A 25,854-nucleotide genomic window follows, 5' to 3' on the forward strand; every position below is an offset into this window, starting at 1 on the left:
GGAGGCAGCAGTGGAATGAGGACCCTGGATGCAACTAAGGCTGGGGGGTGGGGGGAGTTGGGGAGCAGAACAAAAGAGTTCTTCAGAGAAGGTGGAGCGAGGTCTGACTCCAGGACACGCTCTGCACACATGCATCCTTGTTGCCTCCCTGCCTCAGACTTCTGCACACACACACTTACACCCCCAGCACCCTGTCCAAGGTAGGTGGCCTGCCCTGATTTTTGAGGTGGGGAAGCCGAGGGAGGGAGGGAGGCAAAAGAGTGACCTGACTGCCGTCCATTCTTAACTGGCCTGGGCCATTTCTCTGGCCTCTCTTTTTTTTTTTTTTCCTGATCCCTACTTGGTCTGTGCCTGTGAATGAATGAGTCAACAAATGAATGAAATGTATGTGCCTGCTTTGGATGCTACAAAGGTTAAGCCAGGCTCCTTGCCCTCACTAAGCCCACCCTCCACTAGACCAGCCGACTCTAACCCTCTAGAATAAGAGGCAGCTTTTGTGGTATCTTTAGGGGAGTAAAAGGAAGAGCATCCCCCACCCCACCCTCACCCCCTCTTTGAGTAGGAGATCTCTGTGAGACTTTGAAGCATTCAGTGCATACCACAGCAGGATGACATGGATGGAGGGTTGTTAGGAAAGTCTAGACTGCTTAGCACATCCAGTGTGGAATTAGTGGGTCACTGCCTCAAGGGGCCCTCCAAAATTGCTCAGGCCCACTCAGAATCCCTCCTAGCAAGGTTGTTCTAGTGCCTCCTTCTCCTTTCGACCTCAAATAGACCCTCCCTCACTTTCCCCTACACATACTCCTTAACTAATCTGTATTCTGTAATTTTCCCAAAAAGGTAGAGGAGGTACTGGGAGAGGAGGGCAGAAAGCATGCACTTAGGTCAACCAGAATTCTAAGGGTTCCATGAGAACCACATTTTTAACATCTAATATGGTAGAGGGTACACTTGCATTCCCTTGGTGGATCATAGATTACACTCAAGAGGTGTGGGAAATTCTGATTATTCCTAGTCCATCTTCCTAACTCAAGCCTAGAGCTGTGGGTTGGCTAGTCCTCCAAGCTGCCTTAGGGAGGAGGGTGTAAAGCGCTTCCCTACTTTTTAGAAGACATGCCCCTAAAGATTGCTGCTTTCTATCCAGGCTTCCAGTAAGAGGGGATTTTCCCTGCCTGGGCCCCTCAGCAGCAACCCCGAGGTCAGCTGTGGAGGGAAGGATCTGGTGGTCAGCTGGGAGGGCCTCGGGGAGGGTATTGTTTGGAGAGAGGGTGTGGGTAAGGAATGTGAGTGAGCCGGCTAGGTGTAAGGGAAAGAGGGGGGAAATGGAGGAGATCAGACTCTGGGAAAGCAATAAGGGGAAAGGAGGGAAGAAAGGGGTTTGGGGAAAAACAGAAACAGGCCTAGAGCTAAGTTGGGGGTGGGCCTGGGGACAGTATTCAAAACCCAGCTACCAAAGACTTGAATCCTCTACAGAGGGGATTGGTGCTAGCTTCGGGTTGCTGTTTGGTAAAAACCCTTGAAACTTTGGCGTTTGGGAAGCTTTGAGGACCCTGAGGGGTTGGGAAATTGCAGGATGAAAAAATTCAGGAAAACCACTGGTGCTCAGTCTAAAATAATCCACATCTGACCCTCAGTTTCTTTTTCTGTTAAATGGGGGTATTGGATCCATCATAATTCTACAACTCACACCTCCTGTAGTGCTTTAAGGCCTTCAAAGTACTTTGCTACAACAGCCCTATGAGGTAGGGAGTGTGAGTATCATGATCCCCATTTCATTATGAGGAAAGGGGTCCAGAGAGTTGAAGCATCTCATAGCTAGTATCACAGAGGCAGGATTCATATCCTGACATCCTGCTACACCATGAAAGAGTCTTGGAGTCAAGAAGATGTATGACCATGGGCTAGTCACTTCTCTTAGTGACCCAGGTAACTCCTGAAGACTAAATTACACAAGAGTTCTGATGTGCCCACTGGGTATTCCCTTACACTAATGAAAGCCTAGGTTTAGACCTCCCCAAGGTACCGTTCTAGGTATACAAAGATTATACAAAAATATAATCATTCCTCATCAGCAAACTTTTATCAGTTGTGTCTAACACTGTGTTGAGGGCTAGGAGTGATACATGGCTTAGCTAAAGCACAGATCCTACCCTCAGACAATTTATAGTCTAATGGTGGTGGGGAGGTCGGGATGAGGGAAGCATGTACCAAAATAACTATGATATGGAGAGTAAGATACATGCAAAGGGAGATCCAGGCAGACTTAGGAGAAATTTGGGAAAGCGGAGATCACTGGCGTGTTAGAAAGGTGGTTAAGAAATCATTTGTGGAGGATGAGGCAGATGGGCTGGAATATCAAGAAAAGGAAACACTTAGAGAGAGGTGGCCTCCAAAGGGAGAGAGATGTGGAGGAGTCCCCTCCAGGTGTGAGGATAATGGAAGCAGGGACACTTGAGATAAGAGAGTGTGGTAAATAACAACTGGTCCAGTTTGGCAGGATCACAGGGTATGTGCAGAGGAGTGGTATTCCCCAAGTCGGAACCACATTATCAAGGACCTTGAATATCAGGATTAGGGGTCCATTCAAAAAACAGTGGGGAGCCCCTGGAGGTTTATGAGTAGTGACAGGAAGGGAAAAGGCATTTACTTAGTGCCTACTGTGTGCCAAGCACTGTGTCCAGGGTCCCTCCAACCTCTCATTCAGTGACCCCACATGTGTGTTCTTAGACTGTTCCTCTTTCATTGTCTGAATAGGGTAAATGCACTTTTCTCTCCTCCACCTCTGACTTGTAGGGTACAAAGGGTGGGTATATCTGTTTCTTGGAGTTAGGAAGGAGTGAGTAGAAGGGGGTGGGATTTTTCGAGAGTCTGGCTTTCTGGGAAATGAGTAGGATCCCAAATAGATTTGGCCGGGGAGTGGGTGTCCATTTGTTTTGTTCGTGGGTGGTGAGAGAGAGAGAGATCAGTGGGTGCAAAGGAATCCCTTTTCTTCCCTAGGAATCAATGCTCATTGAAGTCATTGGCCTCCTCTTATTTTATGGGGCAGGCTTGGAAGGATGGGGATAAGTCTCTCTTAAGTAGTAAACCCTATAGTCTTACTGCACTAAAAATGGGTTTTTGAAATAAGAGGAGGAAAAGTTCCTTCCTGCCTTAGCCCCTAAGAGATCTCCATGGAACTGGGGGCCAGGCTCTGAATCACAGAATTTCACAGTTGGAAGGGACTCGGGTGCCACCTAGTCCATCGAACACCTGAAAAATCTTATCTCCACCACAAGGCACTGCCTTTGTTCGACCCCCTCCAGAGAGGCAACCCATCCTACTTTTTTCAGAGCTCTAGTTGTTAGAAAGTTTTTCCTTATGTCAAGCCTAAATTTTCCTGGTCGAATTTTATGCCAGTTACTGCTAGCTTTGTCTTCTGGGGAATTCCTGGGTTCTTGACCTTCATTTTGGTTATGTGACTCAGGATTTGAGACCCAAATGAGACAGTATGTTTAACATGCTTTGCAAACCTTAAAGTGCTATACACATGTTAGATGTTATTATCATTAGCTCTGTCTCAGGCTTCAATTTCTTCTGGGTAAGAAGAAAACAACCCCTCTCCTCTTGGGAGCCCTGCTGCTCACTTACTCAGAAATCAGCCTTCCTCACCCCACTCCACCCTGGGAGTGTCACCCCCCAGTTTCCAGAAAGGCACATGGTCTAAAATGAAACAATAGCCTGATCCGGGAGCGCTGTAGCTCCTTGGGCCACCTGGGGTAAAAAGCCCCACTGTTTTCTGCTTGGGGGCTCCCCTGCAGATGAGTCCTGTCACCCCCCCTCCCCATCCCCCTTCCCCGGAAGTCCAGAGGCCCTAGGAACAGAGCTGCCGCAGGATTAGCTCAGGGAAGGACTTGCTCACCTGCTCCTCCCCTCTGACTCAAGTCATAACAAGTAACCTGGTTCTCCTAGCCCAGCGGAGCGGGGAGGGAGGGAGGGAGGGAGGGAGAGGGGAGAGCCAGAGCAGGAACAGAATGGCAAGCCTTTAGCTGGGGAGAAGCAGCATCGGCACTCAAAGCCCTTTCCTTCCCTGGACTTGGGTTCCCGAGAGAAGAAGCTGGTTTTCCTCCCTAGTTCCTGGGTCAAGACTTCCAAAGCTGGTAAGGGCAGGGGCTAGACCCAGGTGGTTTTTCTGGGTGGGGTGACAAGTAAGTAGAAGGAAGTTTGAGGCAGAGGGCACAGGACAGGACTTTGGTGTGTCGGGCCCAGTGAAGCGTCCAGGTCTGAGCCCCGTTGTCAGTTTCCTAAGGTGAGCAGGTACAATTCCTCTTTTTCTAGGTGAGAAGTTGGGACTAGAGAAAGACAAGTGGACAGGACAAGGTTTGAGAGAGGAATGAATAGAGGTCAGGGTGGGGAGCAGGAAGGAAGCCTTGGAAAACTTAGTTTCAGAGAGTTTTCCCTCCCTCCTTTCTCCTCCACTCTGTCACTCTATCAGGCAACATCCTTAGGCCAGATGGATTGTTTCTTTCCCAGCAGAAAGTACTCAGCAAACAACGAGAGGAGCCAGTCTAGGGACTGGGAAATTTGGGAAGAGACTCAAGAATTTTGGGGGAGGGGGCGACAAGTCACCTAATGTGTGTCATCCGATGGGATTTTCCTAGAAGGCAGCCCCTATTTTGAGATGACCAAGGCCACAAAAGGAACTGACCCGGGAGATGACCGAGTCAGGGACCTGGTGGCTCCTGACCAGAATAGGACTAGGGGCCAGATGTTGATGGCAGGAGAGAATCTTCCTATTAATTAGAACTTGTGTTTTCTCTTCAACAACCCTCTGACACAAACTCATTTAAGCACATTGGTTTTCTGATTAAATATTCCTTTCCTTTCCCCTGATCCCATTCTGGGATATACAGGTGAACCTCCATGTACTTTTTCTTCAGATGAAAACTGAAGGAAGTGTTTTCACATAATTTGGAAAGTCCTTTCAAACTTGAACTTTTTATCCATATGTTATGTAAACAAAAGATGGGAATGATACCTTCCATTCTCCCTTTTGCCTCATGACTGTTGAAGAAGAAAAAGCAACAGGTCCTATGTAGAACAAGGCCTCTCATAGTCACCTTCAGAACGTCAAGTTTTGTGATGTCAGATACCTTCTCTTTCCTTTTCGTTGTCTTCCAGAGCTTAGAATTGTGCCTGGCACATAGTGAGCGTTTTATAAATGCTTGTTAATTGTTTCATTGATGAGTGAACGAAATTTAGTGGTAGAGCTAAAAGAAAAGAAAAGACCAGGCCAACTAGGCCAGCTCCCTCATTTTACAGCTAAGGAAACTGAGTCCTGCAGGTGAAGTGAGTTGTCAAGGAGAGCTTGGACCCCAGTCCAAGATTCTTAACTCCTACAAAAGCTTGCTCCACCATGCCATGTACAGTGTTGTGCTGTGGGCCTCAGTATCAGATTTGGACAAATGCCTAGTGCCCTGGGTTTCTTTACAAGAAGAGTAGGAGAAACTGGGCCTTGGACAGATGGGTGGGGAGTTTAGAAACATAAGGCTATGGACTGAGAATGGGCCACCGTGGTTCTGTTCTTTCTTCTCCATCACCGCCCTCCCTTGTCTCTGAGGAAGGAGAAGGGGGGAGGAGAAGTGGCATCACAGCTTTAATATCCTCAGGAGTGCTGAGTTGGAAGTGTGTAATTAATTAGTGATGATTACTAATTAGTAGGCCTCCTCTGCCTTTTTCTCCTTCATCTCCTCTTTCCTTTCCAAAGGCAAACACCTTGAGCTAGGTAGGTGGGGTGTGTGACTAGCTGCCCTGTTCTGACCTGGAATTAAGGGAATTAGGGTAGCAGGAGGGTCAGAGAGATTTGGGGAGTGAGATAAAGTGTCCAGGGAAGGGCAGAAAAGACCCGGGGAGCTGCAGGTGGGGATGGGAGCGCTCCTGAACAATGCTCCACATGCATGGGGTAATGGAAAGAGTACTAGGATCAAAGCTGAGGGCCCGGGTTCAAATCCTTCACCTCACTGCTTACCACCTGTGACCTATGGGATCTAAGCTCCTTGTGAGCAGGGACGGTTTCATTTTTTCTTTATATCTTTAGTGACTGGCACATAGCAAACTTGTGCATTGACTGACATTGGGCAAATGATTTATTCTTCTGGGTCTCAGTTTCCCCATCTGCAAAATTAGAGGCTTGGATTAAATGAGCTCCAGGTCTCTTCCAGCTCTGGAGATCTGTTGATAAGGCATTTAATCTGTGCTTATGCTTGTGCCCCACAGAGACCAAAAGACTAAAAATTGGAGGTGAATATCTTAGAAGGACTAGAGAGAAGAAAGTTCCTTCCCAGTTACCTAGTTCCTGACAAACAAGGAAATCCTAGACAGCCAGGGTATATGTGCTGGCTGCCTTTTGTTTACACAGGCCCTACATAAACTTTTTTTATTGATATCCTATGTATTCTCTTGGTGGGGCCACCAACCATTCCCCCTTTGCAGAGTCCTCTTTGGGTCAGTGGGGCTGTTTGGGTTTGTTATTGGAAGTCTTGGCCTCCATGGCTGGATGGGTTGTACCGTTTCCGTAGTATTTTGCCTGGTCTTGGTCTTGGTTAAAAGAGGGGACCATTCTAGAGACTCAATGCCTGACCGCTCCCACTTTAACTCTCCCTCACACCCTCTCCCAGCTGGCTTATTTACCAGCTTGCCTAAGACCTACTCTGCTCAAGGCTGAAGGGGCGGGGCCCTTCTCCTTTACGCACAGCCCCAAGTGCCCAGAGGAGGCAGGATAAGCGCCAGACAGAAACTCGGAAGGACTTTTGGACTCTTGTGCAATGATGCTGACTCAGTAAGGAGGTGTCTGAGCCCTGGATCCAGTCTTGGAGGAGCTCCACCCCCTCCCTTCAGGGAGCTCCATTCAGGACTTACCCTTCAGGGCATTATGGAAGTTGGTGGCAACTGGGCCCCTCCAAGTTGGCTGATAGGCTTGTACAATCTTCTGGTGACACTGGAGTGATCTGGAACCCCAAAGAGGAGTCAGAAAACAAATAAAAAATGGTCTTGGGGGTTCCTAGTATTCGATCAATAGAAGGCTTTCTCTTGAGGATTTAAAAAGGGAAGAAAGGAAAGGGACCAAAATGCCAGCTCAGTTTGTTACTGTGTGTGACTTTGGACAAGTCATTTCCCTTCTCAGCCTCAGTTTCTTTATCTGTAAAATAAAGAGATTGGAGTAGAACCTTTCCAACTCTAAAACCTATGATTTTATTTTGTTGTTGAAACAGCAGGGCTTTAGGAGACTTGGTATTCTCTCCAGATTGTAGGCAAGCAAATATCTGCCCTTTTTTGGACCTCAGTTTCCTCACCTGTAGAATAAGGGCATTGGATTAAATATCCTTTAAGACCCCTTTCTAATCAGTCTATAATTTTATTTGTGATATAGTGAAAAGAACAATGAGTTTGAAGGACAAAAGAGATTAACTCCTGGTTAAGTAGGTGGGTCTTAACCTCTCAGAGATTCCTTCCTCATCTGTAAAATGGGGACAGGAGGACTCTTTCACTGCCTACCCCTTGAGGTTATGATGAGGAAAGGGCTTTGTAAGCCCTAAAGTGATATAGAAGTCAGGGCCACAAGCATTTATTAAACACCAGGCACTGGGCTAAGGGCTGGGGAAATGTGAGTTGCTACAGTTTCTTTCCCTTTCTCCGGCTGTTCCTTTTCATACACCACCTGATTCTGGGGTGGCGATACACTCGGGTCTGTCCTAGGCTCAGCTTAGACTGTATCCCCCCCAGATCTACCCAGGCATGGTGGGCAGCCTTCCATTTCAGTCTTTCTTTCATTTCTTCATCCAATTTTGGATAGCCAGTGTCAGAGCACAGAGACTTGGGGGCCCCAGCCGATGGCCTTGGCAACATTGGTCCTTGTTCTGGTCCTGCCCCGGGGCACCTACCCAAAAGTGGGTTTCATTGACCTTCCCTCTGCTCTCTTGTAAAGAAGCCATAGGGGCGGCTAGGTGGCTCAGCGAGTAAGAGCACCGGCTCCAGTGTCGGGATGACCTGGATCAAATCCGGGCTCGGATACTCAGCACCACACCCAGAAATAACTGGCCATGTAACCTTGAGCAAGTTACTTAACCCCGATTGCTTTAAAAAAAAAAAAAAGAAGCCATGGCACTGTCCCAAAGTACCCTTGTCTCTGAAGGATTCTCTTCCCATCCCAACAAGCATGGAAGGGCTGCCAGGTGTGGGTAGTGCTTGGTAGTGCTAAGCTTCCCTTTACCCCTTCAGCTTCAGAGGGATGGAGGGTGCTGAAGTGCATGTGGGGGGTTTAGAAGAGGCAGCCTGGGCTCATGAAGGGCCAGTTGGCGCTGGAAGCCTTCTTACACTTTATTTTCTCTCCATGCACTCTACAGTCAAACAACACCGAGCTCCTCACTGCTCCTCTATTTCCCTGGCTCTGTCAGATTGCCCGGAATACTCTCCCTCCTCACCTCAGCCTCCCCATTCTCTCTAGACTCAGCTCCAGTCCGCCTTCTGAAGAAGGCCTTTCCTGCTCCCTCTTAATACTGATGTACATAACATGTTGTGTTGTCTCCCATTGGAATATAAGCTTCTTGAGGGCTGAGATTATTTTGCCTTTCTTTATTGTCTCCGGTACTTACACGGGAATTTCATAAATTCTTGTTGACCAACTGGTTCCAGAGGAATGGACTACCCTGGGAAGCAGAGGATTTCCCTTCTTGGCATCTTCAAGCAAATGCTTGGATGATTGTTCTCAGGCTGTATTGTAGTGTGGATTCCTTTTGCAGTAAAGGTTGAACTAGGGGCCCCCTCAGGGGCACTGGAGATTTTGTGATCCTAGGATTTAACATTGCTAGACTTTAGCATAGTAAGAAGGACCATTTTACACTGTCATCGATTATCAGGGTCCAAGGCCAGAAGGGGGACCAAAATGAACACATTAGACTAGAGTGAAGCATCCTAGGGAAAATAGGACAACCTTTTAGAGGCAGCAAAGGTAATTAGGGGTGGGTTTGGGGGGTTACTTAAAAATTAATCTTTTTCAATTCATAAAAATCAATTTTTTTCCTTCCTATCTCTTCCACCTGAAGAAAAACAAAAGAAAAAACTTTATAATCAGTATACATGGTCAATCAAAACAAATTCCCACACTTGCCATGGCCAAAAAATATATTTCTGCACAAAGAGTCAAGTGAGCTCATTTGTTGATATGCTGGACTATTCTCTCTTGTCTCTCTTCTAAGAGATTGCTATCAATTTGAGAGCATAGCTTTAGGAGCAAAGAAAATTTATTTTGGCACTCATGAGGTTAAACCTTCTTTCTTTCCCCTTCCTCTCCTCCTCCCTTCCCCAGCCCCCTTCCCCAGCATCCTGCTGTTAATTAGTTTCTGCTTGGAAAAAGGGTCCTGGCCCCTTAGGCAGGCCCAGGTGAGTCCAGACATGGCCTCTTTGTTCTTTCCCAAGCCAGGGAAACTCCAAGCCACCTAAAGTCCCTGGCTGGGAGCTGTGTTCCCCTCCTCCACTCTGTCTCCCCCGCCCCCCGGATGTCCACCATGGAGAGCAAGGATGAGATCAGCGACACAGACAGCGGCATCATCCTGCAGTCTGGTGAGTGGCTTGGGGAAATCCCCCCCCAGGAATAGGCCAGCTGCATGAGTCCTCATTCCTCATGGTTGGAATGGAATAGATTCAATCTCTATGACCAGGGAGATGAGAAGAGTGGGGAAAGATGGATTGGAAAAGGAATTAGACTGGAAGGGTTCTCTCCTTCCTTGAGGAGAACTAGTCTGGAGTTGTTACTGTTCTCACTGGAAATAGGGGAATGGACTTTAGGGCCTCTCAGTACCTCTTGGTATCTCGAGTATGAAACCACCAGCTCCCAGAAATTCTTCAAGTTGATAGTTCTATCTCTTGACTCGTACTGGCCACATATGCTTTGTTTTGTGCACATCATGGCCTCTATAAAGTAATAGCATAGATGGGGGAAGCACATATATGTCTGGTTGGTAGTATACTGAGATCATAGGGTCATAGAGTTAGAACTGTAATCGACCATCCCCTCATTTTTAAACACAGAACTGAGGGCCAGAGAGATAAAAGACTTACCCACAGTCATGCAGGCACTAAGTCGAAGAACTGGGGTTTGAGCCCAGGACCTCTGACTGAAGTCTAGGGCTCTTCCCACTACTATTTTTTCTCCGTAAAGAGGAGGGGAAGAGGCAGAGGAAGAGAAATAGGAAGTTCTCATGGAGGTTTTCATAGGCCTCCTGAGGGGCCTCTTGGGCCAGGCCGGAACATGGGCAGTTTCGCCTGCCCCGTCCCCTTTGAGCAGCCCTGACGCAGGGGGCCGAGGCTCACCCATAACCTCAGGTCAGATGTGTGGTGTACATGAGTGAATGGTGTGTGTGGTCTCTCTAAGAGGAGGTCAGGGGGTGTCTGGGAGAGGCGGAAGTGGCTGTACAAAATCTTTTCCTTTCCTCACTTCAGCCAAGGGATGTGTGTAGGTTATGTGCTGCTCTTTCCGTCTAGGCCCCGACAGCCCAATTTCCCCAATGAAGGAGCTGACCCATGCCATGCGGAAGCAGCAGAGAGCTCTGGAGGAACGTCTGGAGTTATGTCTGGAGGAGTTAAAGAAACTCTGTCTTCGAGAAGCAGTGAGTGCTCTCTCCCTTTCCCAGGGGAGGTGGCTGAGAAGCGTTTAAGGGTGGAGGGTTTGGAGGAAAAGAAGGGGAAGACATCACTTGAGGTGAGGACAATGGGAGGGCTCAGGGTACACAGAGGGCTTTGGCCTGACATTATCTCCTGCTTCAGGAGCTGACAGGCACACTGCCACAGGAGTATCCCCTCAAACCGGGAGAAAAGGCCCCCAAGGTTCGTCGAAGGATTGGAGCAGTTTACAAACTGGATGAACAGACCTTCCGAAGAGAGGTGAGAAGTGTGACCACACTGGGGCCTGGTTTTTCCTGGAGAGATAATCAAGAGTATGAGGCATTTGTCAACTTCCCTAGTGGGCAGAAGATCATCTAACCTCAGGTCAGGGTAGCACCAATAGGCACGGCTCATGGCCCCTCCTCTTCCTTGGCCCAGGGATGGAAGGGATCCTTGGCTCCTGAAGGAAGCCTGTGGTCTTTTGTGAGCTTTGGCCAAGAACTATGTGTTGGATTGGATATTCTGATTTTTGAGGTGATAGAAATACTATGCTTACTGCATTTCCTTGTGTTCCCTTGATCTGAAAACACACTTCTCTTATCTCGTTTGCTATGTGATTATGGAGTAATAGGGGTGGAAAAACAAAAGTTCATCATTCAATCAGGAGACTTCCTAATGGGCAGAAAGTAATCCATTGATTTTGGAGTAGGTGAATGAACTTAATCCAATGCCCAGGGCATTCTGGAAGCTTTCTCCTCCAGGGGCCTATTGGGAAATAAAGCCTCCCAGCATAGAGAGAATCAAGGCCAACCTAGGGCCGGGGAAATTCTGAAAGCTTCGGTGCCATTCAGTCTGGGACTGGATAAGATGTCTTTATTTATATTTATAATTACCTTATTACCCTGGTGTATTATTTCTGGATTTATGTATTCCCTTTTTCCTTGTAAATAAACCCCCCAATATGCACAAGAATGGTCTGGGGCATGTAGAAACAGGGTCAAAAGGAAAGAGGGAAATGGGTGATAGAACTAGATCCAAGAGACAGTGTCAATAGTAGAAGGGAAGTAATTAGGATTTAGGTGTAGTAGGTTTTGGAGCCTAGCTGGCAGGGAGTAGGGCTTTGAGTTATAGTTCAAACATAAGTGAAGGTTTAGAAAGTGGTAGAGAGTGAAAGTCCAGAGATTGAATGCTGAAATTCTTGGGTCTGCTTCAGAGAGTCTTCTGTCTCATGGCCTGGGAAGCTGACCAGGAGGCTCCAGGCCTGGGCCTACGTCCTTGACATCCTCTAACTCTTTGGGAACAGACTTTAGCAGGTTCCCACTGGCAGCCACCCCAGTCTTATTCTCTCTGGCCCAGCAAAGTCAAGAGAGAAAGTGCCCCACTTAGCAGGCTGAGTGGGAAGTTGGGACAACACCCTCTGGCCTGCTGATTGAGACTGCCCATCCCCACGTGTGTCTGAAGGGTGGGTCTTGGTGCTTGCTTTTCTAGCTCTATTAGGTGGCTCTGGTTCAGCCTGGTAAACCTCCCCTCCCTTTGCCCTATATCTCTGTAGACTTTGGTCTTCTCTCCCTGCCTTTCAGGAGAGGGGGAAGGGAAAGCAGACTTCTCTCTTCTCTACCTTAAAGTTGTATTTTTCATGTGATCTAGAAACACCTTGTCCAGGGCACGCTCCTGAATGAGATATAGTCCTTACCTTTTGGATAAGTAGAAGCTTGATAGAGAGGCATAATCACTGCCCACAAAGATCTCCAAGTCTGAAGAGAGATGTTATGGCCTAGTGGATGGGGCACTGGACTTGGAGTCAGGAGTACCTGAATTCAGATCCCTCTTCAGACACTTACTGGGTGACTTCTCTGGGCCTCATCCTAAACTGAAGGGCTTGGCCTACCCCCAGTGGTCTCCAGGGCCTTGTACAGCTCTAAATCTATGATTCTTTGACACAGTCTTGTTTGCCTGTTTGTGGCGTCTGTGCCCACCTTCATCTGTGTTGCCTTTTTCTCCATGACCACTGCCCAGGACCCTCTGAGCAGCCTGGAACAGGAGCTAGCTTTGCAGCTGCAGATTGCAGAGGCGGCCCGCCGTCTCTACAAAGAGGAGAACCTCACCAAGCAGATCCGAAGACGGAGGAAGCATGCAGTGCTGCAAGAGGAGAAGAAGCTTCGGGAGCTAGAACACAGCCTTAACCAACGGAGGCTGAGTAGCGGGTGCACGCCCCTTTCTCCTGCCACCATGCTTCGGGGAGGTGAGTGGACCTGGCCTTGGCAGGAGACCCCCTGACTTCAGGCCTAGATGGCGTTGTGCTCAGCTCTCGGCCCCCCCAGCCAGGAGGGCAGGACCCTGAGCTTCCCCACTGGAGCATCCTTCCTGTGGAGTAGGTGGGGCTGCCAGGATTCCTAAGCCTGCTACCTAAAACCCAGCCTCCCCACTGTTGTAGGGAATGGGCAGAGTTTACCCCTCCAGAATTTTAATGAGAGTGTTCTGACTACTCCCCTCCTGCAGCCTTTGAGTTTCTGATGAGATCCAGATCAAGGGAGCGACATTCTTGGGTCTGCTCTTGTGCCTTTTGTCCAGTTACTCAACTCCCAGGGCAAAAGTGGGCACTGCTATTATGTGTCTCCAGAGGATGCAGCAAACTGATAGTGCTGTCTGGGCCTGTCTGATCACCATAGAAGATGCTGCCTGGAAACCTTCCATTGTGGTTTTACCATGTAATCCAATGAGATCTGACTGGATGTTCTCTCAAGGCCAGCTGTCCACCCATGGCCTTCCTCTCTCACCCCACTCTCTTCCCCCAGTTGGGAGAACCCAGTCCTTAGCTTCCTGGTGTATAGGAACTTCCTCTTTCTCCATTCTGGCTTCATAAACTACCACTTAGTTTGGCAGTTCTCAGCATTCATTAGATTTGGGAACTCTCTGGGCTGGGAATTAATAAACTGAGGGGAAGCAGAGGGCAGTAAGGCTGGAGCTGGGCTGGAATTCCGGGGGTTTGAACCTGGGCTTGGCCTAGATGTCTTTGCTGCTTTGATACCTGAGCTCTCTTAGCCCTTCTTTATCTGGAAGGGCTGGAATCCTCTTGTGAGAGGTGCATTGTAAGACCTCATAGGCTTTTCCTGGTCTCTGACTACACCAATCAACCACTCCCCAAAGGGGCCATCGAATCCTTCTGCCCACTTCTTCCTCATCTGCCTTCCCTGGATATGTTTATCGGGAGTGGAAGGATCGCTTCCGGATTCCTGCCAAGTCAACTTTAGGAACCAGAGTAGAGAAGGATGATGAAAACAGGAAAGACCTGAACTTAGAGACTGTTGGCCCATTAGATAAAGGTGCTGGAGTTGCCCTCTAGGGCCAAATGGCCAGACCTTTTTATTCATTCAATCAGTAAACATTTATTAAGCACCTACCAAGGACCAGAGAAGGTGCTAAGTGCTAGGGATACAAAAAGAAGGAAAAGACAATCCCTTCCCTCAAGGAGATTGTAATCCTAAAATAACATGCAAACAAATGTAAACAACCTATATACAGGAAAAATTTTGTTATTTACTCAGTTTTATTTTTCATTTAAGTCCAACTCTTTGTGATCCCATTTGGGGTTTTCTTGGCAGAGATACTGGAGTGGTTTGACATTTCCTTCTCCAGCTCATTTTACAGATGAGGAAATTGAGGCAAACAGGGTGAAGTGACTTGTCCAGGGTCACACAGCTAGTAAGTGTCTAAGGTCAGATTTGAGCTCAGGTCTTTCTGACTCCAGGCCACTGTGCCACCTAGCCACCCACGGGATAAATAGGAAATAATTAAAAGAAGAAAGCACTGGAATTAAGAGGGATGGGATGGGGGGGGGGGAAGGTGGAATTTTACTTGGAACTTAAAGGAAGCCAGGGCAATTAGTAGGTGGAGTTGAGAGAAAGTGTTTCAGACGAGGTGGACAGCCAGAAAGAATGCCTAGAGCTGAGAGATAGTGTCTTGTTTGTAGAACAGCCAGAAGGTCAGTGTCCCTGGCTTGAGGGGAAGGGGAAGGGCATGACCCAGGGCTTGGCTAAAGCCAATATTCCCAAGGTATAGAGTCCTGGCGTGTTTGAACTGCCAAAGACCAGAGGCCATCTCCTCCAACTTCCCTGCTTTATAGATGAGGAAGTGGAAGATATGAGAAAGGCGCACCCAGGGTGCCTAGCTAGGGAGTGGATGCTTTGGAGTGTCCGTCACTCTTTGGGAGGAAGCAGGTGATAAAAAAGAGTACCTGGGAAAGCTATAGGGAAAGATAATATCTTCTGGGCCCTATCTGTCATTCCTGGGAACTTGTTATCTCCCCCTCCGAAAGCCAGTTGCTGGCTTGGGGCCTGAAATCACCCAAGGGCCAGTACAGTTAGTGTGGGAAGTAATGAATGGGGCATGAGTGTGGCCTAGGGGGTGGGTTAGCTTGTACTCTTTGTCTCCCCTCCTCTCCCGTCCATTTCTAGTCCCTCTGATAGCTTCAGGCTGCTTGGGCAGAAGGCCTCTTGCTGCCAGCTGGTACCCAGAGCTCCTAGACACCATGTCCGGGGGCCAGAGGCTATGGCAGCAGAAGACTGAAGCATTAGGAGGAGGGTGTCCTCCCTGCCTGCTGATGTCTCTTCTTTAGGAGGGGGAAGCAGGTCAGGACATGGCCCAGGTAGAGATATGTGGTAGCTTTGACTTAACTCTCTGTGGGATTCAAAAGGTTGTCAAGAAACCTGCCTCTGGGGTACTCATTGGAGAGTGGGGGTGGGGGAAAAGCTGAGATAGCCACTTATTCCCACTTTTTAAATTAGGGACAAGGATCCTATGAATATAAAGTTCTGCTTCCAGGATGGTCATATGAACCCTGGAGGCAGCTCTGCTCAGGCAGCCAGTGTCCTTGTTCAGGCCCTCTTCACCTCTGACCTGGATTGTTGCCAAAGTGTCCTAATTGATCTTTCTTCTTCCAGGCTCTTTGTCTACCAAGCCAGCCCCCCTCTATCTGCCTCTCCACGGCACCCTCTGCTCTCAAAACTCTTCAGTGGGCTCCTATCTCTTCTGGGATAGAATGCAGACTGGCATTTAGAGCCCCTCAGGGTCTGCCTTATTTTGCATTATTCCTCTTCTCCAGCTCTACATTCCAGTCAAACAGGCCCACTAGCTCTTCCCAAACTGGACATTCCATGTCTCCCAGACTGTATCCTGTGCCTGGAATGCACTCCATCCCCGTCTGGGCCTCTCCTTGAAGCAGTCCTGAGCTCCAGCCTGGGTGCCCCCTGCTGCCCCATTCTCAGCTTTCCTAATTCTCTCAGAGGTCATTGCTTTCTCCCTCCTAAAATCAATAACCTTATTGATTGTATTGGGCAAATAATTTATGAACCTTTCAGAGGTAACATTTCTAACTGCTATCATTATTTATTGTCATTCGTATCCATAGAGCATGGACTGTGCTTGGCACTGGGCTAACCACTTTATAGGTATTATTGCCTTGTATTCACTTACCTGTGTACAGGTTGTATAAGCTTCTGGCCCCACCTTTAGTAAAATCTAAGCTTCCTGAGGACAGCAGCTGCATTTTAGATTTTGAATGTTCAACACCAGCATATTATGAAGCACATAGTTAGTATTTATTAAATGGTAGTTTAATTAACTTGCATAGTAGTGCAAAGTACACTTGATTTGAAATCAGAGCACCTGAGTTCACATCCTGACTGAAGCCTACTAGCTGAGCCATCTTGGACTAAATCACTTAGCCTCTGTTAAGGGAAGATGCTATAATGTTGGACGTGGAGTCAGGAAGACCTGAGTTTTAATCTCGCCTCAGATAATTTACTTAGTTGTAGACTCATTTAGCCTCTCTCAGCCTCAGTTTCCTCTTCTATGAAATGGAGGTGATAAGAGTATCTACCTCATAGGGTTTTTTTGAGAGTGAAATAACATGTGAACCTTAAAGAGTTATGTAAATACTAGTTATTATTGTTATTAATAAGCCAGATTCTTCATCTGTGGTAAAATGAAGAGATGGGACCAAATGATGCTCTCCAAGGCCTGCTGGTTTTAAGTCCTGCAATATTTTGCTCTGCTTTCCAATTGCTGGCCTCCAAACATGGGGTCTTGGTATTCTGATCCCAAGGAAGCCTTTCCTCACCTTCAGAGAAGGGAGAACCTTTTGAGTGAGCAGTTTGCCGAGCTCCTCCACTTTGCTGCTTAGGGAAGGAGGAAGTAGGGAAATTAGTAAGAAGTTAATAGCTGAAAAGTTCTTTGAAGCAAAGAAAGTGCCTCATTACAGTGCAAACATTTCATTTTGGAAACATAATTATATTAGTCCTGCATAATTAGCTGAGATCACCGCAGGGGCCATGAAAGGAGACTTCCTAGAGCCTAGAAGCTTTGGTGGATTCAGATGGGAAGGAGGAAGGCCTGCGGATCTTGGTACTTAGAGTCTGAATGGGCAAATCATTTATTAACCTTTCAGAACCCACGTTTACCCCATCTGGAATAATGCTTGCATACCTTTCATGGAGTTGTCATCATGAGGAGAGTGTTGCAAGCCTCACAGATGGTTTTCTTTTCTTTTTTTTTTTATTATCCACTTCAAACACCTTTATTTTTTTGGAGGGGCAATTGGGGTTAAGTGACTTGCCCAAGGTCACACGGCTAGTAAGTGTTAAGTGTCTGAGGCCAGATTTGAACTCAGGTCCTCCTGACTCCAGGGCCGGTGCTCTATTCCCCCATGCCAACTAGCTGCCCCTGAACACCTTTATTTTAAAGATGTAGAAACTGAGGCTTGGGAAGGAAAAGTAATTTCCCCCTGAACACCTATGCAATAAGGAGCAGAGCCATGTTTAAACTCAGTTCTCTGACTCCAAATTCAGGGCTCTTTCCACTGGGCAACACTGCCTTTCTGTACCTCAGATATATAGTGCTTTGCATACAGTCAACATTTTGTAAGTACCAAATGTGATTGCCTGGAGGCAGAGGATGGAAGTCTGCCAGTCTCCAAATCCCAACTTCCCTGTGCCTGCTGATGACCTCATTTGCCCCCCTCCCAACCTCATGTCTTTTCTCTCCTCCAGAGCTGAGCACTTCTGATGACAGCTCCTTGTCAGATGCAGTGCTGTTGGAAGAAGGTAAGTGAGACTGTTTGGGAAATGGAGTTAGATGTGGGTGCCCCAATGAAGGCAGTTCTCCATAGCTCCAGAGCTCCTGTCTCTCTATAGCTTTAGGGCATTCACTGAGAAGGTTAGCAAAGACCTCCATTGGTCAAGTAAAGATGTATAAAATTTCTGGACTGATGGTTTTTGTTGTTTCTTGGTCATTTCAGTTGTGTCTGACTCTTTGTGACCCCATTTAGGGTTTTCTTGGCAAAGATATTGGAGTGGTTTTGCCATTTCCTTCTCCAGCACATTTTTATAGATGAGGAACTGAGGCAGAGTTAAGTGACTTATCCAGGGTCACACAGCTAGTAAGTGTCTGAGGCCAGATTTGCACTCAGGAAGATGAAGATCTTCCTGGCTCCAGGCCTGGTGCCCCATTATCCACAGTGCCCCCTCGCTGCCCTGGGGCATGGTGGTGCAGACCTGTAACTTCTATTCCTGAGGGAGGCTGAGGCTGAGATCTGGGAAGTTCTAAACTGCACTAGGGGTAAAGCTGATTAGGTGACTTCACTGAGTCTGATACCAGAATGGTGAGCGGGCCACCAAGCTGCTTAAGGATGGTCAGAATGGCCCAGAGCAGGCTGAAGCTTTGGGGACGGACCATTAGTGCTTGTTATACTTTCAACCTAGGCAAGATGTGGGAAGTTTTGTATAAAATACCTTAGGTGTAACAGAGAGGCTGAACTCCTTGGTTCAGGAATTCTGCTTATTGTGATTTCATCCCCTTTGAATTTTCCTCGAACCTTTTATCTGGATTTCTCCTTCATGCCTATCCCATTCTGCTTTGTATTGTAATCATCTGTGTTGGACTTGAAGCACCCTGAGGGCAGGGCACCCCTTTTTTTATCTTGGCATTCCTGGTGCTTTGTAACACAAAATTTAGAGCCAGAAGAGAAGGTCCTAGAGGCCATCTAGTCTAACACCCTTATTTTAGGAAATTGAGGCCTAGTGAGGTTAAGTGGCCCAAGGTCATAGAGGGGTGTCAGAAGTGAGATTTGTACCTGGATTGTCTGACTCCAGAGACAGTGATTTTTAACTGCACCACAATTAATAAAAATTTGTTGAATTAAATTTAGGGTTCTCAGCCTGTTAGGAGAGAAACCCCTCTCTTGCCTGGGCACCGGCCTAGGTGGATGAATGGCCTCTTTGCCTGTGCCAAGTTCCTAGCTCCAGCTTCCCACAACAAATGCTGAGGAATGGTGGTCGAGAGCTGAGTCAGTTTAAGCCCCTGGGCCTGGGAGCTAGATGACCCCAGTGTGGGGAATAGGGAGATAAATTCCAGATTTGTCAGCCAGGAGACCCCTGAGGGCAAGGAAGATACAGTCCAGACTCCTGAGGAGAGTTTCACCCTTGAGGAAGAAGGGAGACACATTCTGGGGATTTTCCCATAGTGAACCAGCCAGTCAGAGGATATAACTTTTCTGGCCTCTGGAGTTCAGCTCATTAATGTAGCTGGGTAGTGATGTGAAAAAACAGACAGCACTGATGAATAACCCTTTGCCTGGAATTGAGGGCCTAGGAAACATTCAGGGAGAAGGTACAGAACTTTCGGAGGCCTCCAGGATATAGAAACAACACTCACTAGAAAAACAGAAGGTACAGAACCTTTGGAGGCCTCCAGAATATAGAAACAACACTCACTAGAAAAACACATGAGTGGAAAGATGGTAACTAGAAGCTTGGCAGCCAGTGCTGCAGGTACAAAGAATACACCCTGAGCAGAGGAATGGCTTGTGTGGTCTGGCTCACCTGGGAGGGCTTCTCTAGGGCGGCTGGTTTAGGGGCCATTCATTGACGTCTGTGGCCAGAGAGAACCCCTGGGGCAGTCGGCGTTGGCCTTGGGAGGAGAGGAGAGGCACAGAACCAGCAGCTTGGTTCCTGTTGGGCTGGTTCTCCCACCAGCCACCCTTACTGTCTTTCTCTTCTCCATTTGCAGAAGAGACCCAGTTGCCAAAACCTGTTCCAGAGTCTCCGGCACCACCTACCAGGTCACTCCCACCCCAGCGGCTGGAGGGGCTGAAGCCAGCAGGGCCTGAGGCTGGAGGTCCAGAGCGTTCTCCAATCCAGAACAGCCCCTGGAAGGAAACAAGCCTGGATCATCCCTATGAGAAGCCCAAGAAATCTCCCTCAGAACTCGATAGCGAGTCCAGGTAGAGGCATTGATGGGTTGGAGGTCCTGTGTCCTGAGGAAACAATGTTGAATGCTGGGAAGGGGGTGGGGTTAAGGGCATGGAAAAGGGGGAAAGAGATGAGTGCTTCAGCCTCTCTTTGATCAGTACGACTGGGTTCTTGACCACTCCCCTAGAAGTTGAAGTATATTCCACACTGAACACAAGCTCCCTTTTGCTTCTTTCCATACTAACCTTCCTGCCTCCAACTCAGACCTGCACTCCTGAAGGAAAAACCCCAAACTTATGGGAAAATTCTTTCTCCTTGCCCTTCTCTCTCTGCAGCAGCCCAGCCACGACACCTCAGGAGGGGCCGAACTCCGTCAGCCCCTGGTTGCTGGAAGTACCTGTGTATCATGTGGCTCCTCCCCGAAATATTTCTGGACAAGTTCCAGGGCGGGCCAGTGCCCCTGCGACCCCAGAGATTCAGGGGAGACGAGGCCAAGCTCAGTCTCTGAGGTAATGAGTCCTAGGGATTGGGCTCCTGTTCACAGAGCTCTTTGAGATTTGCAGAACTCTTTGCCTTCATTGTTTTATTTGAGCCTTCACTTAATAAACATTTTTTGACTAGCAGAGCTGTGAGGGGGTGGTGGGGCAAGTTGAGGACATGGTAGACTCACCTGCATTTTACAGATGAGGAAACTGAGGGTCTGAGACCTTCAGTGACTTGCCCACAGTCATACTGATAGGATTCAAATCTACTTTCTCCGGATCACCAGGCCAGGCATTGTTGCTTCTGAGTATCCTTAGGCGGCGGGGGTGAGGGCCTCAGCTTCACTGGCATCATCTGTACACACTCCTGACCTGGGTGGCCCATCTGCCTTCCTGGGCATAATCCAATCAGCCAGACATTTATTGAGCACCTGCGAAATGCCAGACCTGCACTCCTAAAGGCAAAACAACCAAAAATGAGGCCCTGGGAATGTACAGAGGACAGGAGGGCTTTGGCATCTGTCTGCTTACCCTCTAAAGGAGTCTTGTATAGGAATAAACTCTACTCTGAGGCAGAATGTGATAAGGGCAAAGGAAAGGCCTGGACAAAGTGATCTAAGAAAATCTGAGGGGGAAGAGAAAACTTTCAGCTGATGGGGAAATCAGGGAAGGCTTCATGGAGGAGGAGCTAGTGCCTGAGCCGGGCCTTGAAGGAAGACAAAGTTTACAAAAGATGGGAATAGGGATTGAATTTCAGAAATGGAGATTGGCCTATAGGACAACACAAAGGTGAGAGGGCAGAATTTTTTTTTAAAAAGGCTAATAGTTCTCTTTGGCTGAAACACAGAGTATTATGAAATGAAGCTATGAAGGTAGATTTATCTCTATATTCTCTCTATGTATGAATGCAGGCTCCCTGAGTACAGGGATTGCTTTTGTTTTGTTACTCCCATAGAGCCTGGAACTTAGTAAGCACTTAATAATCCGTTGTTGATTGATTGAGATTTATATGTCTGACTGAGTTTGCATTTTACCATAGAGGCAGTAGGAAGACACTGAAGATTTTTGAGTAGAGTAGAACCTAGTCTGTCTGTTCCCATACACAAGATTACTTGCTGTGTGAAGAAAGACTGGAGAGGCAGGGAGATCAATTGTAATAATCTAGGCAGAAGATGATGAGGAGGGCCTGAACTGGGATGGTGGCAATGCAAAGGTGTAAAAGATATTGGGGAGAGAGGAAATGCAGACTTAGCAGCTGTGGATATAGGGGATGAGGCTGAAGGAACATTCGAAGGGGGTGCTTGAATTTCTGAGCCCACGTGAAAAGAAGGAAGTTGAGCCTGACAAATGCCCCTTTCCATCTCTTCCCCAGAATGAATGTTTCTAGCTTGCTCTTACTTTGTCCTCACCTGTTTCTGAGGTCCAGGGCTGAGTTGGTGTCTTCTTTCTCCCTGCAGGGTAGATTCCTTCCGAGTGTGCCCAGAAGGCCGTGGCCGAAGTGCCATCCCTCGCCGGCGTCCCACACACTATACGGTGACTGTGCCTGACTCCTGCTTCCCTTCAGCTAAACACTCCCTGCCCCACCCTGCCTACCACTCCGGCTCTGAAGACAGCAGCTCCGATGTCTCCAGCATTTCTCATGCCACCTCCCCAGGCAGTAGCAGCCCCGACATCTTCCTGCGGCCCATGTCCCCATCTGACCAGCTCTGCTCCCGGAGAGCGTGGGTCTCTGCTGATGGACGTGAGCTGGCAGCTTATTACCCTAAGCTGCAGCTCCCATCTGGATATTTCCCAGCCGGGAGGTATGTAATGGTGGCTGACAGACAGCAGTTGCCCGCTGGATGGGAGCTTTGCCACCTGGGACCTGGCGCTGTCTACGATGAAGATGGGGCACCTCTACGCTACCAGCGCCTAGTACCCTCTCACAGCCGGATTGTGAGGACGCCTTCCTTGAAGGACAGCCCTGCAGGCCGGGGGCTCAGCAAGGCGGCCGTATCAGAGGAACTCAAGTGGTGGCATGAGCGGGCAAGGTTACGGAGTGCCCGTCCACATTCTCTAGACCGGCAGGGGGCCTTCCGAATGAGAAGCCTCCCTCCAGGCAGAGAGGCCTTTGGGAGAGTCATGGGGAGAACACAGGTAGGGGAGAAAGGAAGTCATTAGAGTGGAATGGGGGACTTGAAAGGCAAGTGAAGCCAAGGCTTGCCTACCCAAGGAAGGTTATGGGGTGGGATAGGGGAACAGTAGGTAATGTGGGTAAGCCCAATTTGAGGAAGAATGAAAATGTAACTAGGTCTCAGTTTGTCCTGAGCAGGCAGTGGCCCGACCATCATTTCTTTGAGACTTGTATGGTGCCCCTTGGCTTTCAGGAGAGCCCCATTCACCCTGTCCTGTTTGTTGGTAAGATGCTGATATTGCACTTCCTGAGCACATGCCAGTTTGGAGTAATAGGTGACCCACAAGGTGAATGAATCACATGCAGATAATTGAGAGTTGATTGAATCCTCCAGGTTTATTTAGGCAGCTCTGAGAACATAACCCATCTACCTCCTGACCTAGGCGGCCCCAGGAAAAAGGCATTAGTCAGGTCCAGAGCTGAATCATCTTCCTCCCTTCAGGGGCTCAAGGGACATTAAACTGGGATCATAAAGGAAGACTTTGGGACCTGAGACTGGGAAAAACTGCCCATAAGGACCACTTTCCAGCTTATTCTCTAGCCTGATATGGCACCTCTTTTTTCTTTCTGTCTCAGGTTTCCTATCTGAAGTGGTTCTTTGGGGAGGGGGGGAAGGACACTTCCTCTTTGAAGTCATTTGTACACGTTCATACCCTCAAACAAATCCTTTGTTTTCCCTGCCCCCTCTTCACTGGCAGTAGGGAAGGGCCCCAAAGCTATAAACTCAGATGTGTGTTTGGGTCCCCAGGTTCTCTGCAGCAAGTTGCTTCCCCACCCACAAACCATTTGGGTTGCAGCTGGCGCCCCATTGGCTCTCCTGGCCTGGAGCCCAGGCCGCACCCTCCCAGCTGACATGCTCTCCCTATGTGCGAGCTTGGGCCTGTTCTTGGCCCTCACCTAGCCCGTCTCACCCTGGCCAAGGAAGTTCCAGTAGTGGGGAGTGAACCTGTAGAAGGAGGGATGGTAAAAGGACTGAAATCATGCCACATGAGATCAAATGAAGGAACTGGGGATGGTTAGTTTGGAAGAGAGACATGATTACTGTCTAGGTAGAATTTACACAGACAGTCTTAGGATCAGTGTAAAGTAAAACTGTCTAACAGAGCTGTCTAAAAGCAGATGGGCTGCCCCGGGAACTAGTGAAATCCTCCTCCCTGGAAGGGCTCTGGTGAGTGTGTGGTGGCCATTTGTGGGAGATGTGGCCTCCCCCCCGGCCAGTGTGCATTAGGGAAGCACTTGGTAAATACCTTTTATTCATTCATTCCTTCATTTGCCCTGCCACCCAAGGCCAGCATTACTTCTAGGTCCTCATTCATCACCCCCATACATCCTATTTTCCTATCTTCACTCCCATGTGTTCCTTTTTCCTCCTCCCCACAGCTCTGCCATGAGAAGCACTGGGCTTCTTCAGAGAGGTCCTCAGTGCAAATCCACTAGCATTCATTAAGCAGCTCTTAGGTAGCACCCAAGACAAGATAGTCCCTACAATCAAGGGGCCTTCATTTTAGAGGGAGGGTAGGGCTTGAAGGTGGCAACAATGTGCACCCAAGATATAAGATACATCCATATATATGGAAATATATAAGGTACATCCATAAGGTGTGTATCTGTATATAAAATATATCCATAATAAATAGGAAGTAATCGCTAGGGGTACTAACAAAGGGGGGACTCAAGAAGGGCTCTTAAGCAGAAACTTGAAGGGAGTTAGGAGTTCCAAGAGTTAGAAGTGAGGAGGGAGAGCATTGAGGGCAAGGGAAGAATGGGCTATCTGGGCAGAGATGCAGATCTAGCTAATAGAAGGGGATGGACCCCAGAACAGGGTGCTCAAGACTGAAGGTAGCATGATAGGGTGCCAGGGCACGAGGCTCCCACCTGACTTGATTACCCACCAACTCCTTTTTTTCCCCCAATCCTGGCAGATGCCCATGGTGCATGTGCTGAGGAGGACATCTGATGGAACTCCTATGCAAGTCTACGTGCCAGAGAAAGGAGAGATCATCAGCCAGGTGTAATGCCATAGCTCCCCATCTTGTGATTATGGAGTGCTGCCACCCTGCTGCTGGGAAGACTTGGTCCACGAAGGGGGTGCCCTGAACTTGGGGGTTGGCTTGACCAGGTTATGCCTGGTGCCTCTCTTCAACTCTTATTATACTCATTGCGGGTCGATGAGCAAGACCTCAGACTTCCTCTGACTTTAGTTTAGGAAGCCTGGCCTGAAATTTTATACTTCTTTGTTATTCTCAAAGATGCTATTATGTTGTTCTGCTTTATCCCGTCTGTCTGTCTGTTATCAGGTTTGGCCATCTCAGTCATGAGTGAGCCTCCTATGTAATGGTTGTTTAAGAGGCCAACCACACCCACAGCCATACATCTCTTAACACTCACGGCGGGGGGGGGGGGTGGGGTGATTTGGGTAACAAGTGTCTCCAAATCCTCACACCTCTGCAGAACTTGCTGTCCTGATGGGGAAGGCCACCTCTTTGTTCTCTCCCCCTCCGTAATGTGCTCTGGGATGCACAGCCCAAGTGCTGGGTTCCTTAGCCCACAGATCCACATAGAAGAGCAATTTCTTGTCATTTAACCTGGAAGGAAGCAAGGGGAAAGAACACAATGTGGCTGGTGTTGGACAAATGATTTCTCCAGACTTGGCTTCCTACTCCCCACCTCTACCTCCCACTGTGGAGCTCAGTGATGTTACCTTTCCCAGACTGTAAGATCCCTTCCACTCGGGCTTCAGGGCACTGTCCATTGAGAAGGCAAAGTTTCATTATCCAAATCTAGGGATTCCCACCATAGCTCCTGATGAAGGTTGACTTTGCTTGGAGAGGGGAATCTGTGTTGATTGCACCAGCCACTATGGGAAGTAGGGGCAAGCTTGTGCTAACACCCTCTACTGCTGCCCCCAACAACAAGCTATGGAATCTGTCCCAGAATGTGAGAGCTGGGAAAGGAATCCCATGATGGGAGAGGAATGCTTCCTAACTAGCAGCAACCAGACCTTGGTTCCCATAGGTTATTAGAACTTGAGCAGACAGCTAAGAATGTATTTAGGGGCCCTGGGATCTGGATGCTAGACTGGAGAAGGGCATCAGGATCTTAGCAGGAAAAGAAAGGCTTTCCACCTGATTGCACTAAGGGTGCCATGAGGAGATCCTAGGGAAGGGGCAGCAGTGGGAACAAGGATGGGCACTACAATTCCATGATTCCTTTCTGTGCCAACTCTCATTCCTTCCTTGCTTCTGTTGACTGGGTTCTAATAATTAGGCTCGATTTTTGTCCTTTTCTAGTCTCTAGACTCCCATCTTTACCCCACAAG

General features: G+C 48.3%; 1 protein-coding gene across 6 annotated transcripts in view; it reads left to right on the forward strand.

The window, feature by feature from the left end:
• The window catches only part of INAVA (innate immunity activator), a 25,726-nt gene extending 918 nt beyond the window's left edge, over positions 1–24,808 (forward strand). Inside the window, exons 1-10 of one of the 6 annotated variants that reach the window (XM_069074527.1) lie at positions 3,979–4,136; positions 9,451–9,594; positions 10,516–10,640; positions 10,798–10,914; positions 12,652–12,877; positions 17,682–17,735; positions 19,699–19,912; positions 20,216–20,389; positions 21,820–22,498; positions 24,458–24,808. In XM_069074527.1, the coding sequence (XP_068930628.1) occupies positions 9,531–9,594; positions 10,516–10,640; positions 10,798–10,914; positions 12,652–12,877; positions 17,682–17,735; positions 19,699–19,912; positions 20,216–20,389; positions 21,820–22,498; positions 24,458–24,550 (1,746 nt within the window). In that variant the 5' untranslated portion in view covers positions 3,979–4,136; positions 9,451–9,530 and the 3' untranslated portion in view covers positions 24,551–24,808. The other 5 variants (XM_069074530.1, XM_069074529.1, XM_069074528.1 and 2 more) reach the window with 5 other exon arrangements.
• The last annotated feature ends 1,046 nt before the right edge of the window (positions 24,809–25,854 follow it).

This window comes from Petaurus breviceps, unplaced genomic scaffold (assembly GCF_028583685.1).
Source record: "Petaurus breviceps papuanus isolate PSGF00001 unplaced genomic scaffold, PetGlider_PUasm1.0 90895, whole genome shotgun sequence".
Lineage (NCBI taxonomy): Eukaryota > Metazoa > Chordata > Mammalia > Diprotodontia > Petauridae > Petaurus > Petaurus breviceps.